The sequence below is a fragment of the Heterocephalus glaber genome, unplaced genomic scaffold (assembly GCF_053883595.1).
Source record: "Heterocephalus glaber isolate CG9 unplaced genomic scaffold, H.glaber_assembly_v1.0 deba00001606, whole genome shotgun sequence".
Classification (NCBI taxonomy): Eukaryota; Metazoa; Chordata; class Mammalia; order Rodentia; family Bathyergidae; genus Heterocephalus; species Heterocephalus glaber.
In genome coordinates this window covers 41,708,881-41,724,971 of record NW_028258377.1, presented here as the reverse complement: position 1 = coordinate 41,724,971, position 16,091 = coordinate 41,708,881, and the positions used below count along the sequence as shown (strand labels likewise).

The window sequence follows — 16,091 nt, the reverse complement described above, 5'->3', positions numbered from 1 at the left end:
TTCCCTTACTGGGAATCTTCCCAAAAGAATTAAAAGAATCATACCACAGTGATATATGTGTACCCATGTTTATAGCGGCACAGTTTGTAATAGCTAAAGCTTGGAAACAGCCCAAGTGTCCATCAACTGGAAACTGGATACAGAAGATGTGGGTTTTTTAATAAAATGGAGTACTACTCAGCCATAAAGAATGAGAAACTAGAGACATTTATAGCTAAATGGATGCATATTGAGGCCATCCTCTTAATTGAAATAAACAGGACACACATGTGTAAATACCGAATAGTTTCTCTAGTGTGAGAAATTGAAAGTGTAAATAAGGATGAAAATGATTGAAACAAATAATTGATAATTTGAAATAGGAAGAAAAGGTCCAAAGGGGTAGGGATGGCAGGAGGGGAAAGGGAAGAAGGGAAAGTAAAAATTATGAGAAAGAAAAAAAAATGGAAACGAAGTCTGTGTAAATAGGGAAGGGTGGAGGGGATGAAAGGAGCACAGGGAATGGGGAAAACATAAGAACCAAGATGCATCATGTACAGGTACAAGCACCCAGTGATAACTGTAAACGTACTGTATACCTAAAATGTACCAATTAATAAAAAAAAAAACCCCAAAACGGTGATGTTCCTGTAATGAACAATTTAATAACCCGCAAAAAAAAAAAAGAAAAAGAAAAAAGCCACCCAGCACGGTTAGGGAGACTCGGAGTGGCCTTTCCCTAAGCCTATTTGGTGTTTTTGGTTGTTGCTTTTTGAGACAGGTTCTTGCTGTGAAATTCAGGGTGGCCTTGAACTCACTACATAGCCCAGGCTGGCCTCACACTCATGGCAATCCTCCTGCCTCAGCCGAAGTGGTGGGACTACAGGCGTGTACCACCGTGCCTGGCTCTCCTGAAGTCTAGTGGGAAGGACAGGCCAGCCTGTCTGTTCTGCTGCCTTCCGGGGTCATGGAGCCCTCCCTGGGGAGCAGTGTGAACATACTTTCTAGAAGGGGGTTCAGAGACAGAATGTGTCTTACAAAACATTAGGCCAAGAGTCCATCCCACCGCCCTGCCCAAACCTCCAAAGACGAGAGTTCATGAAACACAGCAGCAGCTTCCCAGAGAAAATAAAAAACCCAAGGTCAATTTGCCTGTGTCCACAAGCACAAGCCTCTGGTGGGCAGCCAGGGGCTCCCACGCCCGTCCTCCTGCCCGACGGCTCAAAAAGCTGTGTGGGCCAGTGTCCTCACCCCTCTGTGCTGTGTGCCCGCACAGAGAGGCCAGGGGCTCCCCAAACCTGGCTATCAGGAAGAAGCACCACCACTCCGGGGCGCACACAGCAGTGCTGCTGCTAGAATGAATGAGTACAGTCTTTCTTCTTGGCTTGGAGAAAAGTGCGCTGTATGTACATGGAAACGAAAACAAGTTTTATAAATAACATGGTGACAGGGCACTGAGCAGCACTGCCAAGAGGAGTGAGTCCCACCTTAAGTGCCGGTTCAGTTCTTCCACGTAATTTTTTTGATCAAGGACATCAGTAATTCTTTCGTGCCTTATGAAAAGAGCATAGGAAACAAGAACGTTTTTAAGTTCATAGTTAATACCATTACCTCCTCCCCAGTCTTCTGATCGCCCGGCAGAAGTGGCAATGAGCAGTGAGCAGCACGCAGTGCCGGCCGGGACGCAGCAAGGACAGGTAGCAGGGCCTGGGCAGGTTGCCCTGGTGCACGGCTCTGTAGTCGGCCTCCCCTCTGACCAGGTCTCAGGGTGAGGAGGGAAGCCGCGAGCACACACACACACACACACACACACACACACACACACACACACACACACACACACACACACACACACACACACACACACACACACACACACACACACGGGGAGCCCCAGCCTGCAAGCGGCACAGTGCCCTCACTATTCCACTGGATGAAAAGGGCTGATTCCCTCCAGGAAGGAACCAGGAGACTTCAAAACACCAAGCTGAGCAGGCTAGCTGCCAGTTTAGACTTTTAACTTTCCACAGGCCTCCCTATAATTTCTTTTCTCTTTTTTTTTGAGACAAGAGTCTCGTTATGTAGCCCAGGCTGGTACTGCACTCACTGTGTACCCTAGGCTGGCCTTGGACTCTCAATGATCCTCCTGGCTCAGCTTCTCAGGTGCTGCGACTGCAGGCCTGGGCCACCCCTGCGTGCTCGTACACCTGCGCTTTGCATACACGGCTCGTCCTATACACACGCCATTGCTGCCCAACTTGTCTTCATCTTTTCTCTTTTCTTTGGTACCGGGGATTGAACTCGGACCCTTGTGCTTGCCGGGCAGGCGGCAGAGCCACTGAGCTAAATCCCTGGCCCTCTATTTTTTTTTTACATTAAGAATAAATCTTAATTTTCAAGTGGCCTTTGTACTCAGGGTGCACAAGCATGGGTCCCCCTAGTCCCTTCTTTGGTGGGGTGCACTCTGGGAGTTCTGGCCAGGAAGTGTGAAAGTCAGGGCTTGCAGGCTGAGGTCCTCAAACATACCCTGGGTTCACAGGGAAAACCTCTCCCACGCTTGCCGGTCATTGGGCTGATGCACCACTCTAGAAATGTCCCGTGCAATGAACATAGAACATATAAATATGTATGCATACCCTTCTTAAATTAAAAAATGTTATTTTATTTTTATTTTTAAAAACCAAACACACTTGGACTTAGTGCCAGGACATATCTTTTGTATCATAATATAAATGGTGGCATGTTATCCACATTGGTTTTTTTCTCCCTTTCCTTCTTTTCCTAGGTGATTTCTTCTACAAAGACTGCTCTTACTAACAAGGGTGAAGGAGAGCTGTGCAGTAGCATGAAAAGACATCCAAGGTGCACTATGATCAAAAACAAGCCCAAGGCAAGGTGGACTCCCAACACGACTGGCTTGAACGCTGCCTTGGTAAAGGACAGCTCACATCTAGGTGTCTGCGGCTCATGGAGGCGGGACCTGGGTGCTACGGTACATCTGGGCCCTGGCCCCATCCTCCGTCCTGCTTCCAGCTGCCACGAGGTGAGTAGCACTCCTGCTCCACACCTTTCCACCATACGTTTGCATTGGAGCCAGCTTGCCATGAACTGAACTCTCTGCAACTAAGAGCCACAATAAACCTCTCCTCTTAAAAAGCTGTGATTGTAAGGTAGTTTTTCCCAGCAACAAGAAAGCTGACCAACACAGCAATTTACACAGAACCATTCCATTTTCTTTCAAACACACTAAAACAAATGCACTACCAACAAGCATATTCCTGTGCGAGGTATGAAGAAGAGGCTTGAGAGCAGTGAAAAGAGGAGCTGCCTGCAAGGCAGGAGTGGGATTTGAGACGGGGGTGACAGAAGGGGCGGTGTGGATGGGCAAACGCCCGGGCAGCGCTCCTTCCCGTAAGCAGTGAGAACGCCAGTGTCACCTATGCAAGGAAAGAGGGCTGCACGAGGGCCGGGGATGTGGCTCAGCGGTTCCGCCACCTGCCTTGTGAGCGCAAGGTCCCGAGTTCAATTCCAGGAACCCACACAAAAACAACTACACGAAAAATTAAATTTCAAAGCAAAAAGTAGTGCTCTTTGCCAGAATTTCATTAAAATTGAAAAGAACAACAATGTGCCATGCAGTACTTACTCTCTGCCACCATCAGGATCCTGCACGTCTTTAAGGTAGAGGGAAAAATCGATTACTCCAACCTGACAGAAATAAAATGCACAGGTTTAGTAAAAGACAACACTTCTCATTTTCTGCAAGCCTTTCAAGTCTTGAAATTCAGAGTATTCAATACCACTGCCGATATCCAAAAAAGCACATTGTTTATAAAGATTAATGAAGTCTTTTGTGTACAAAGTAATTTAAAAAAGGAGACCTAGATCTCAGACTAAAGTAGTGACACTTCTGAGTCCTTTTTTACCCAAAGTTTGGTGAGATGATCTAGTCTGTTTTCCAGGAAAAATTTTGTTACCATTGGGAATCAGGGAGGACCAAAACTCCTCACCCATCTGAGCATCAAGGGTTTTGTCCTTCTCTCCAGAAGGGAGAGGGGCTTTTCAAGAATTAAGGATGTGAGAGTAGGGGAAGCCATTCCTGTCTGAGATACAGGCACACAGCATGCAGCCTAAATGTCTGTGTATGAGGAAACATTGAAATGACTCATGTTATATCGGTTACACGCAGAACCGTAACAAAAAATGTGAATTGATGTGCAATAATAAGAATGAAGCTCCAGGACACAATCTGGAGTCAAAGAACAGTAAGTACAGCGTCAGCCCCATGAGAGTGACCCCTTACACAAACACCATGGCTGTGTGACAACTTTAAGACATGAAGGCACCTTCTCCAGCCTCTATCTGCCACCAACAGGAATCAATCTGCGTTCCCAGTCCTGGAACCAGGATGGCCTTGGTTCCTGTTCTGATGAGTAAAATGCAGAAGACACAATACTGTGTGGCTTTTGTGGCTTCCACCTGGCACACACACTTTGATACTCTCAAAGTTCACAAAGCAAGCCAAATGCTGCAGACCTCGTGCGAGGGCCATATACAGACCTGATGCCTCACAAGCCCTGACCTCCCAGCTCTGGAGTCAGCTCAGCCCCAAGCACGGACTCAAGCTTCAGGGACCCAGCCCTTCCCCGACTGACCGTGATCTCGGCGCTCTTGCTCGTGAGAGCCACCTTTCCGGACTCAGTCAACCTGGCTGTCAGACATAGTGGCTGCCACTGCTCAGGTGGCTGCTGATTTCTTTGACAGGGACAGAGAACAGAGAACAGGGACAGAGAACCCCAAAAGGGTTCGCTTAAAACAAAACCTGTGTATGTACACATGCAGGGAAGTGGAAAGTCTTTACCCTCATGTGTCGGGGAGGAAGAACTGAGAGGCAAAGGGACAGGAAGCTGGAACTTCACCTGTCACTTTATACTCTTCTGTGTCGCCCAGCGTTTTTTTTCAACAAACATGCACTGTTTGTGTAATAAAAAATGAAATAATAAAAACAAAAAATATTCAACTGGGGGAAAAAAGCCAACAATAGAAAGAATGAGAACTAATACCCAAGGCAGACACGAATGGCTTAGAAAGCAAACCAAGCTCTCCTCCTATTCTTAGTACACGTGTGGCCCAAGTGAGCACCCAAACTCCCCTCCTAACGTGGAAGTGACACACAGAGCTGGTTCTTCAAAGTTCAACACAGCAGATCAGTCTCCGCCAAGCACGGGCAACATGTGACAAATGTAAATATTATGAAGGAGAGTGGTGAGATTTTAAAAAGCTATGACAGAAATCTGTCGCACAACTTTAGCTTACAATATCTGAAAGAAATGATTTCCAGGAAAATAGAAATGACTAAAAAGTTGTTGTAAGAGTTAGAAAACCAGGGCCACAGATGTAGCTCAGCAGTGCAGCATCTGCCTGGCAAGCACGAGGCCTGAGTTCGATCCCTGGTACCAAAAAAAAAAAAACAGAGAGAAAAACCAATAAATTGACCAAAAACTATGCACAAAATTAAAGTGAAGCTGGGCATAGTGGTGCATTCCTGTAATCCCAATACTTGGAAGGCTGAGGCAGGAGGATCACTGCAAGTTCAAGGCAAACTGACAGTGAGTTCAAGGCAAGCCTGAATTACACAGTGAGGCCCCCCCCACCCCGCGCGCACACGCACACACACAGAGTAAAAAAGCAGTAAGACTAAAAAAGGCATAAGGCTGACGTGGTCATATAGTTTTTTTCTTTTTTTGAGACAGGGTCTCACTAGGCAGTTCAGGCTGGCCTTAACTTGCTATGTAGTCCGGGCTGGCTTCGAACTCTTGGTGACCCTCCTGCCTCAGCCTCCTGAGTCCTGGGATTACAGGTGTGTGCCACCATGTCCAGCTCTGACGTGGTCACACAGTAAGTTCCAGCAAATCTTGAAAGAAAAAATTCTGTTCTAACAAGGAAAGGAAGAACAATATTTTCCTGTTTATTATTATGAGTCCCATGTAATCCTGACACTGAAAGGTGGTAAGGACAGTACAGAAAAGTCAAGACAGTTTGACTTATGAGCAGAGATGCAGAAATGCCAGATAAACCATAAGCATGACTAGTACATGATGCCCAAGCAAGGGTCAGTTTAGGGATGCACGAATAAAATGGTAATGGGAAATCTACAGATTGATCCAGTTATACTTGTTAGTTAAAAAGAGACATATCCCAATACATGTAGAGGTAGGTATCTGACAGCATTCTGTATTCACTTCTACTGAAAACATAAACTGAAACAGGACAGTAGTTGCTCAGCATGAGGAGCAGTGACACAGGACCGGAGCTGCCTTCTGATAAGAGGTCAGGCCAGGCACATCTACCATTGACACAAATCTCAGTGGGGTTTTATCTTGGGGTTAGACAAAATGATGTCCAAATATCCCAGGCAGAACGGATGGCCTCAAAATATCTGAAGAAGTGCAGTGGCACTGGCAGAAGGTTGGCTAGCACAGTGTGGAACATACCAGTGATACAAGGGTGAACACAGGAACCAAACAGAGGAGTCCAGGAATAAACCTGGCATGCACCACAAAGGGGGACCCCAAATTAGTAGAAAAACAATATATTTAGTAGATGATTTTGAAAAGACTGGTTTATTATTTGTAAATCTAGATTCCTACTTCAAACTATGTCAAAACAAACGATAGATTATTTAAATGTAAGAAAATACACATTTGTTATTCCTTTTTTTTTTTTGTACTGGGGATCCAACTTGGGTCCTTGCACTTTCGAGGCAGGCGGTGGAACCACTGGGCTAAATCCCCGGCTCAAAAATACACATCTGATTAAACAAAATGAAGGTGCAGGGCCCATCCTGTAATCCCAGCTACTCAGGAGGCTGAGGCAGGGGAAATCACAAGTCCTGGGCCAGTGCGGTGAGACACTGTCTCAAAATTAAAGGGGGGTCTGGGCCTGTAGCTCAGAGGTAAAGTGCCTGCTGCCCGGCACGCACGATGGCCTGGGTTTGACCCCTGACACCGAAACCGAAACCAACTGCGACCCCCCCCCCCCCCAACGCTGACAGGGACAAGGAGGGGCAGAGGGCCGGGCGTCTGGGGCACAGACCACCCGAGGGCGCCGGCGCTGTCCCGCTGCTCTCCTCCCTGGGACCGCCCCGGCCCTGCCCCTTCCTCCTTGGGACCGAGGGTCCTCAGCGCTTCTGCCATCTCGGTCGTGGCCACTTCTAACTCACAGCCCGCACAGCTCTTAAGCCCGGGGCGACCGTTTCAGGGCAGGGCTGAACACTGCCCAAGCTTGTCCAGCCCTGGGGCGCAGCGCCTCGCCGTCCTCCATCGGGGGCGCCCACCGGGGCCCATTCTCGGCTCACCCTCCCTGCAGACCCTGTGTGCAATCTCCGTGTACCTGGGAATCCAAGTCTTCTCCCTTTAGGCAGAGGTTGGCATCGAGCACATTGAGTCCCACCAGCAGACCGACGATCACCACGCCCTCTTCCTGCATCATCAGGGCCTCAGGCTCGTAGAACTCGCTGGAAGAGAGCCCCCCACAGAGAAGTGCAAGGCGCCCGCCCGCCTACCCCTCTGAGGAGGCTGCCTGACTGAATTTTCTTTCTCCTCTCATTTCCTTCCACTGCGTCAAGCGCTGCCATTTCCACTTCCTCTCTGCTACAGATTTTGGGGGCGGGGGGGTACCGGGGATCAAACTCAGGACCTTGCGCTTGTGAGGCAGCCACGGTGCCACTGAGCTACTTCCCCGCCACCCCCGTTTTGGGTAGGGCCCAGGCTGGTCTGGAGCTCGTGGGCTCGAGCCACCCTCATGCCTCTGGAGCCTGAGCAGCAGTGTGGCCACCACGTGGGGCTCTGGGTCGAAGGGCTGCCCCCCATGCAGCATGTGGCGTCCAAGTGTCAGAAACTTCAGAGGCGGAGCCTGCCGGGAGCCTTTGTGCTTGGGGCGGGGCGGGACTGGCCGTGACCAGGTCCTCTCGCCCCTCGTCAGATGTGCAGTGTTTACTCCACCACCGGGCTCAAATCCAAAGCACCTGGGCCAACTAGTCATGCACTGAGCCTCCGCAACCTGTAAGCCAAAAATAAGCCTTTCCTTGGACTCCGCTGACCACCTCGGGTGTTTCAGTAGGGATGAACAGCCAGCCGAGTCTGCATCCTCTCCTTTCTTCCTATGCCCTCGGACGGACGGAGTGTTTCATCCGGCTAAGAGGGCTTCATTTAGATCCTGGATGCAGGCCCTCTCACCTGCTGGGTCCTGCCCTCCAGGCCAGCACTTGGCCCCTGCTGTGTTTCCCCGGCTCCTCTTCCACACCCGTACACACTGTCTAACCTTACACTCTAAGAAACAGCCTCCTAATTCCAAGAACAAAGCTCTTCCCTCCTCCTGACCACTGAGCAACACTTGCTGCTTTTGTTTCCTTACTTCCTCTACCACTGCTTCCAGTCTCCAATGGTTTACAGTTTATGAAATCTAGTGGTTTCCAGACCACAGTGTATTGTGTACATGTGGATGAGAGAGAACTTAGGAACAATTTGTTCATTAGGATAAAATCTGTAACTCAAAATTATTCAGTGTAACAGGATTGTTACTGATAGATCAGTATTTATCAGGTAGGAATGGTGGTACATGTCTATATTCCAGGACTCTGGGAGGCTGAGGCAGGAGGATTGCAAATTTGAGCCCAGTTTGGGTAATTTGGTGACTTAGTAAGACCATCTCAAAAAGGGGGGGGGGCAGGGATATAGCTCAGTGTGAAGATCCTGGTTCAATCTCAGAACTGAACCCTCCCCCACAAAAAACCCCCAGAAAACTCAAAACCCAAAACAGAACAATAACAAAAAACCAGTCATAGGGCCGGGTATTTAGCCTCAGTGGTTCCACCACCTGCCTCGCAAGCGCAAGGTCCTGAGTTTGATCCTCAGTAACAAAAAAAGAAACAAACAAACAAAAACCAATCATACATTTCTGTGATAGCCACCTTTTCAAGTTTTTCCTGATGATAAGAGGTATAAAATTTTACGAACTGGATATGGAACCCTGGATTGACTAATACAGGTATGCTCTCTTACCAAAATCTTGATTTTTTTATTTTAAAATTGCCCATTGCGGAAGCTGGGCATTGTGGCACATACCCATAATCCCAGCACTCAGGAAGCTGACGCAGGAGGCCTGTGAGCTGGAGGCCAGCCTGGATAGCACAGTGAGATTCTGTCTCAAAGCCCAAAAGAACACAACCACAAAAGAGGACAACTGTCCACTATCCCTAGTTCTGAAGTAATTTTTTCTGTTATCATCTAATGAATATCATTTCACTGAAAGTTAATGGAATAGGCTGTCAGTTACCAACTCTCAGGTATTAATATTTTTGAAGAATTATCTTCAAAATTTTTCCAAAATCAAAAGTCGTATGAATCTTCATTCATAATGACTTTTAGACATCAGTGCTCAGAAAAGAAACCAGCCCTGCCATTTTAAAACTAAGGCACAGAATACTTAAGATTAGTAATTTCCATAAAACTTGTGAAGATCATATACTGTTATTTTAATTCAGAATGACCTGCAGAATCTTCTGTCACTATTTACGACGCAAAAGAAAAGCAGAGACAGGTGCTGCAATACCTTAGGAGATGCTTATTGTCTACCAGCACTTTCAGATAATCTGCCAGCGTCTTCTGCATGAGGGCAAGGTAGAGCCAGGCTCGGCCTCTCCCCACGGCCGTCCTGGGATTTAAGCAGAGAACAAGCTGCGTGGGGCTGCGGCAGCGACTGCAGACGCTGAGAGCAGTGCTCCCGCTCCCGCTCCCGCTCCCGCTCAGCCAGCGCGCAGAGCTGGAAGGGCCTCGAGGCGGGCGCTGCGTGCTCGCACCTCCAGGGACTGTTTGAGTGACGCAGTGGAGCATGGGCTTTGTCCTTTTTCCAACTAAAGGAAAAAAATCTTAAGCCGCAAAATTATGATTTGTAAAACAAATACAAAATTAGAGCTCTGTATGTATAAAATTTCACAGGGAGCTGGGGAATAGCAGGTGAGGGTGGTGTCACGGACACTCTTTCAGAAGACTGACACAGAACACAGTGCTGGTGGTGTTGAAGCACCACAGACTTCTAACGCGCTGGCCTAAAGATGTGCTTTTGGGTGAGGGTGTCTTTTTTAACTGTGGTAAATTGCACAGTGTGGACTCTGCCTTTCGTCCCAGCCAGCTTGACAGACACCCTTTCGCCATGGAGCCCTTCTGTCTGCTGTGCCGTGGGCTCCCAGGCTACAGTTTTGGAAAGGTCCACATTGCTCATAAGAGAAAGCGAAGCTTCTAACCACAGAACCGAAACTGTTTAAGGAAGAGGAGATTTTGTTCTAAGCACTAGGAACATCTAGGAAGTAAAGGCAACGCTATGGCTAATTGGCATGGAAGGAAGCTCCCAGGGTCAAAGACCTGGCTAGTTGAAGGTCAGGCACCCCCTGTGTCTCAGAAGCCAGGCTCAGAAGGGTTAACCTCATTTCAAGAATAAAAGGCTCTGACCTCTTCCCCCATAAATGATGCTAAGTCAGAGAAAAAAGGAGGAAAGAAAGTAGGAATAAAAGATACATAATGTTGGCATGGTAGGAAAAATAAAGGCTGAGACGTGCTGCTTAGTAAGAATGTGAAGTGGTACAACTTTTCTAGCTGAGAATCTGATGACAACAGACTTCAAAATTCATCATCTAGCAATAGGTATTAAGGTGATAATTTAGAGGAGACACAAAAATTTATGTTTGGGGATGGTTACCACATCACTGTGAGAAAAAAATGAGAATCCGAGGACAACTGCAAAGTCCACACAGGGATTTTAAAAATTAACTATACAACAGAATACTATTTGGCCACTTAAAAATGATAGTGTGAGCTAGGTGTGTGGTATGAGGTATGGCGGCACATGTCTGTAATCCCAGCAACGCAGGAGGCTGAGGCAGGAAGATCACAAGCTTGAGGCAAATCTGGCAACTTAGTAAGATTCTGTCTCAAAATAAAAAATAAAAAGAGCTGTGGATATACCTTTGTATTAAAGCACTCCTGGGTCACATCCCCAGTACCAAAAAAGAAGATGCTATGTACAAAGAAATGCTCAATGTCTGAAGAGACAGGTGTCACCCGAGCTGATTATTACACGTTGTGCACAGGCACTGCAAGGCCATGTGTATGCCCTACACACACGTACAATTACTGCGCCAGACACAAAATAGGTACTAATAAAAAAGATGTGGGCAAATATTTGACATGAGCTTAAAATCTAAAATTAAATGGAGGGCCAGGGATTTAGCTCAGCGGTTCTGGCACCTGCCTCGGCAGCGCAAGGTTCCAAGTTCAATCTCCGGTACCAAAAAAAAAAAAAAAAAAAAAAAAAATTAAATGGAAAAAGCTACAAAACAGTATGTACACTTTATGAACGCTGAACTCTGTTGTCTTGGGAACAGGCAATGAGACCTGCACCTGCTTTAAAGCAGGAAGTACTGTGCTGACAGACACCCAGCTCCAACTCCCTCTGGGTCTGGTTCTCCACTTGCCTGTTCCCCCTCTGCACCCACTAATACACTGTTTTACTTCCATGTACAAACAAGCATGGACTCTTATTCTTTTCCCCCTTTTTAAAAACCAACCAAAACCAAACCCACACACTTTGGCAATTTACTTATTTCACTGAGTATCTGTCATCCTGAAAATCTTTCCATATCTGCACACACTTTCACCTTCAGTGTTTCAGTAATGGTCTGCTGGTTCTAACCTTCTGCTGTCACCAATGATGCTGCAATGGGTAGTCATGAATTTCTTTTCTGAGATGAGGTCTTGATATGTTCTCCAGTTGGTCCTGAACTGCTCAGCTCAAGTGATCCCCAGGTGCCAGCCCCAAGCAGCAGGGACTCTGGGAGCCACTGTGTGCAGTGCTGTGTCATGTGTCACATCCACAAAAGAGCTGCCTAGAAGTGGGAGGGTCAGGGCAGACACATCTGTAACTCTGCTGGGCAGTGCAAAGTGTCCTCCACAGGAATGAGTGCAACATGACGAGATGTGGTGGGGTAGAGGATAAAATAAAAACGGAATCTCATCTGTTTGACTGACAATGTGCCAGAGGGTCCAGGATACTGATCAAGATGCTAGTATATTTCTTCTCCCCTTTGCCTTTTTTTGGGAGGGTAGGAAGGACTGAACCCAGGGCCTTTGACCTATGCCCTCAACCCCAAGTATTTTTATTCCTTGGTCATTGGGTAATGGAGGAAGTACGACAATTTCATTTGTTTCTGGTTTGTTTTTATTTCCTAATTAAAAATTAAGCAACTAGAAGCCAGGCGTGCTACCACACGCCTATAATCCCAGCACTCAGGAGGCTGAGGCAGGAGGAGCGGTGGGTTTGAGGCCAGCCTGGGCACATAGTGAGTTCAAGGCCATCCTTAATTACATAGTGAGACCCTGTCTCAAAAAACAAAACGACAACAAAAACAACAACAAAAAAATTAAGCAATTAGAAAAAATTGTTTTTCATTTTCACTTTTTTTTCTGGTACTGGGGATCAAAATTAGGACCTTACACTTGCCAGGCAGGCGAGGTGCTGCTGAGCTACTATATCCCTGGCCCTGTTTTTAATTTTCTAAAGAAAGAGAAATCTTGCCTAGTCTAAGTGGTAGTGTTTGCAGTTGGTATCTATCCTACAAAGCTACGTTCAGTGATAAACTGTGACATGAAAACAGTGAGACATTTGGGCAATAGGTCATGCTATGAAACACATTTTTAAAATCTCAATTAGATGAGACAGTATTAAACTCTAGGAAAAGTCTTCCCATGAATATAAAATTTATACTGTTTCAAACTACTTTAAACAATCCTCTACTACCTAACCCCTCAAAAAACTCCAAGTAAGTAAAAAATACTTTCCAAAATACTGTAGAAATTTTAGAACTTTCAATACATAATAAAACAGTAAAAATGCTGTGGCTTTATTTTGGTGGTGGTGGTACTGAGGCTTGAACCAGCACCTTTGCACTAGCTACATTCCTAGCTCTTTTTGCAAAATTTTTTTTTCCTGGTACTGGGGATCGAACTCAGGACCTTGCACTTGCGAGGCAGGCGCTGTGCCACTGAGCTAAATCCCTGGCCCTGCAAATTTTTATTTTGAGACAGCATCTCACTAAGTCACCAGGTTGGCCAGGTTTAGCAAAAACTTGAGCTCCTCCTGCCTCAGTCCCCCAGGGTTCTGGGATCACAGGCAGTAGCCACCAACCCTGGCTCACTGCAGCTCTTCAAGAAGCAACAGAGGCCCGTCTCCTCAGCTCCTCCAGGTTCCTCCTAAAGCATCAAGAGCAGAGACCCAGTGTGTCTGCTATTTCTGCAGACAGGGTGAAGGTGTACAATATATAAGCTTGTTACTTGGTTAGCAACCAGAGGGTTACTGAGGAAACGAGTGGTGATGTGGTGGATCGGATGGCAGTGAGCAGGCTCTCAGTACAGTAAGACTTCAGAAATGCCCTGGGGGGCTGGGGATTGAGCTCAGTGGCTCTGCCACCTGTCTTGCAAGTGCAAGGTCCTGAGTTCGATCCCTGGTACCAAAAAAAAGCCCTGGGCTGGGGGTACAGCTCAGTGATAGGGTGCCTATGAGACCCTCAATTCAGTCCCCTGAATTCACTGAAAAGAAGAGGTCATCAAAGAACTATCTGAGAAGTTGGCATGTGCACAAAACTTTAGACATATGTGGTATAGGCCCAGAAGGCCGCACTAGTGACAGGGACCAACGGGTTAAACCATCCTGAGAAGAATGCACACAGCTTGGTCACAATGAAGGTCAGTGAGATTTCAAGGGTTGTAGACAACAGATCCGTGATCTACTCCTGGCTCCGCCAGCCACTCGCCAAGAGAGCTTGGGCAGCTTACTTCACCAGTCTCAGTCTCAGTCTCCACACTGCCCATGGGGGACCAGGGGCTGCCCTGATGATCTGCCAGGAGGATGACAGGAGTTAATAAATGTCCTCAGCACAATGCCTGGCAGACCGCAGGTCCTTAGGGTGGCAGCTATTACTTCCTAAAACCAACAGGCTGCCTCCGCAGAAGTGTCAAGCAAAGGCTGAACATTAGTCCCCCACAGGAGACTCTGCAGAGGATTCATTTACATCAGCTTACTGACCCCTAAAGGCCCTTAGGAATGTAGATTCCATGATGATACCTTATTTGTGTTCGTTCTATCCAGCTTTTTTTGTTTTGATACCGGGGATCGAACTCGGGACCTTGAGCTTATGAGGCAGGCGCCAGAACCACTGAGCTAAATCCCTGGCCCAATCCAGTTTTGATCTTAAGCTTATGTATAGTGGTCCCAAAGACAAATCCAGATATGGTAAATAATTCATTGGCCCCCGCCCATTCACAAATGCCCCTTGTCCTGGAATCTAAGATCTGGCCTAAACTGTACTACTCACACTGTCCAGCTCTATCCAGATTTCGGGAGTGTTAACAATGACTCCTTTTCCCCTGACTGCTCTTTGACTATACCTCTTCAACCTATTTGACCTGTACGGCAAGCAGCAATCACTGTGCTCATGTAAAAGAGAAGGAAACTGAGGCTCAAAGAGGTGGAAATATTGCTCAAGATAATGTGGATAACCGAGCGGTAGGACTAGGGTTAAAGTTTGTTTAAGTCCAGTGTGGTTCATGCTACAATTTGTTCCAAGTTAGAAAAGGTTTTATCAGCAAGAAATTGAGAAATGAGTAAATATGAGGGAGTTTTAAAAACATCAAATAGGTATCAGTACTTCTCACTCACTTTAGTTCTGGCAGATTTCTGACACTAGTAGCTATATCTGATGCTTCTGGACAAAGTTTCTCCACCAGCTCCAAAGGACCAAAGAAAGATTTATTTTGGCCAATAAAACTCTTCTTAACTAAAAGGGAAAACAGAAGTGTTATTCATAAGAACATGTCGCAAAATTGCTTCAGGGCCCACAGTCTTTCTCCCAAACACCAAGTGAAAGGTGGGGAGCACCACTGCTCGACCCTTCTGATTCAGCCCCGGGGACTGGGAATGGCCAAAGAACAAATCAGCTCTTCCTCCCTCTGGCAACGGCTTCTGATACACTTGCTAAGCCCGTGCTCTACTGGCCCGGAATAAAACAGGTGCCATCTATGCTCACCTGGAGATCTTCCCCCCTTTTCCTTCCTCCTGATAGAAACATCAATGCTTGATTTCTTCTATCATCACTGCCATCCCTCACCAGAAGTGCTCTAGTAACCTAATTGGTCTCCCTGCTCCCTCCCAAGTGTGTCACCTCCCACCGTTGCAATGCATTCTGGGTATGGCTGGAAGTTCTTTTACAAGTGCAAGTTAGGTCACTCTAACTCTAAGTCCTCCAAACCCTAAAATCCTAATGCTAACCCTAAGCCTAATGCTGATTTTTTTTTTTTGTCCAAAACTTGCACCAAAATCCTTCCCCAAATCCATGTAAAATAAACTTAATTCCTCACATGACCTTTACGGCCCTGCATGATACAGTTCCTTCACACTCCCCTGTCCTCCTCTTGCATGCTCTCTCTCAGTAGGCCTCAATTTCCAGGAGTGCTCCTCAAGCTGAGGTCAGTCCCACTCAGGGCCTTTGCGTGGATTTTTATTCCCCTCCTCCATCTCTGAGGCGCAGGCTCCCTCTTCTCCTCGGGTCTCAGCTCCCATTTCACCTCCCTACAAAGACCCTCCCCTCCCACCACAGCTCAAAGTTTCTTTATTTAATTCTCTATCATTTAACTCACTTTGCTTCTTGGACTTTGAAGCATTTTGTAATTATGGTTGCTTCTGTGTTTAGTGCCTGTCTTGTCTTCTAGAACTGCGCTGTCCAAGGCAGTGACCAGCCACCTACGCTGCCTGCAGAGGACTTGCCAGTGTTAATGAGGAACTGAACTGAGATTTGCTGGGAGTATAAAACACAGTGGACTTTTAAATTGGTATCAAAAAGAATGTAAAATGTCATTACTAAAGCCTCAAAATAATGATTATGTGTCAAAATGATATTTCGGATATGCTAGGTGCAGTAAAATGTATTATTCATATTAATTTCATTTGTTTCTTTTTACTAAAGTGTGGCTGTAGAAAATTAAAAGCTATTTATGTCTCTGCAC

At 46.7% G+C, this 16,091-nt stretch overlaps 1 protein-coding gene across 8 annotated transcripts in view; it reads right to left on the bottom strand.

Annotated features, from left to right (window-relative positions):
- The window catches only part of Rufy1 (RUN and FYVE domain containing 1), a 46,500-nt gene that overhangs the window by 18,754 nt on the left and 11,655 nt on the right, over positions 1-16,091 (bottom strand). For 7 of the 8 annotated variants that reach the window (XR_015444677.1, XR_204824.4, XR_002388527.2 and 4 more), the window contains exons 3-7: positions 14,749-14,866; positions 9,592-9,693; positions 7,372-7,495; positions 3,626-3,687; positions 1,467-1,532 (exon numbers count right to left, since the gene is read on the bottom strand). Coding sequence is in view for 5 of the 8 variants with exons in the window: in XM_004836712.4 (XP_004836769.2) it covers positions 1,467-1,532; positions 3,626-3,687; positions 7,372-7,495; positions 9,592-9,693; positions 14,749-14,866 (472 nt within the window). In the remaining 3 variants the exon portion in view is untranslated. The remainder of the gene's footprint in view (positions 1-1,466; positions 1,533-3,625; positions 3,688-7,371; positions 7,496-9,591; positions 9,694-14,748; positions 14,867-16,091) is intronic. The other variant, XM_021242236.2, reaches the window with a different exon arrangement.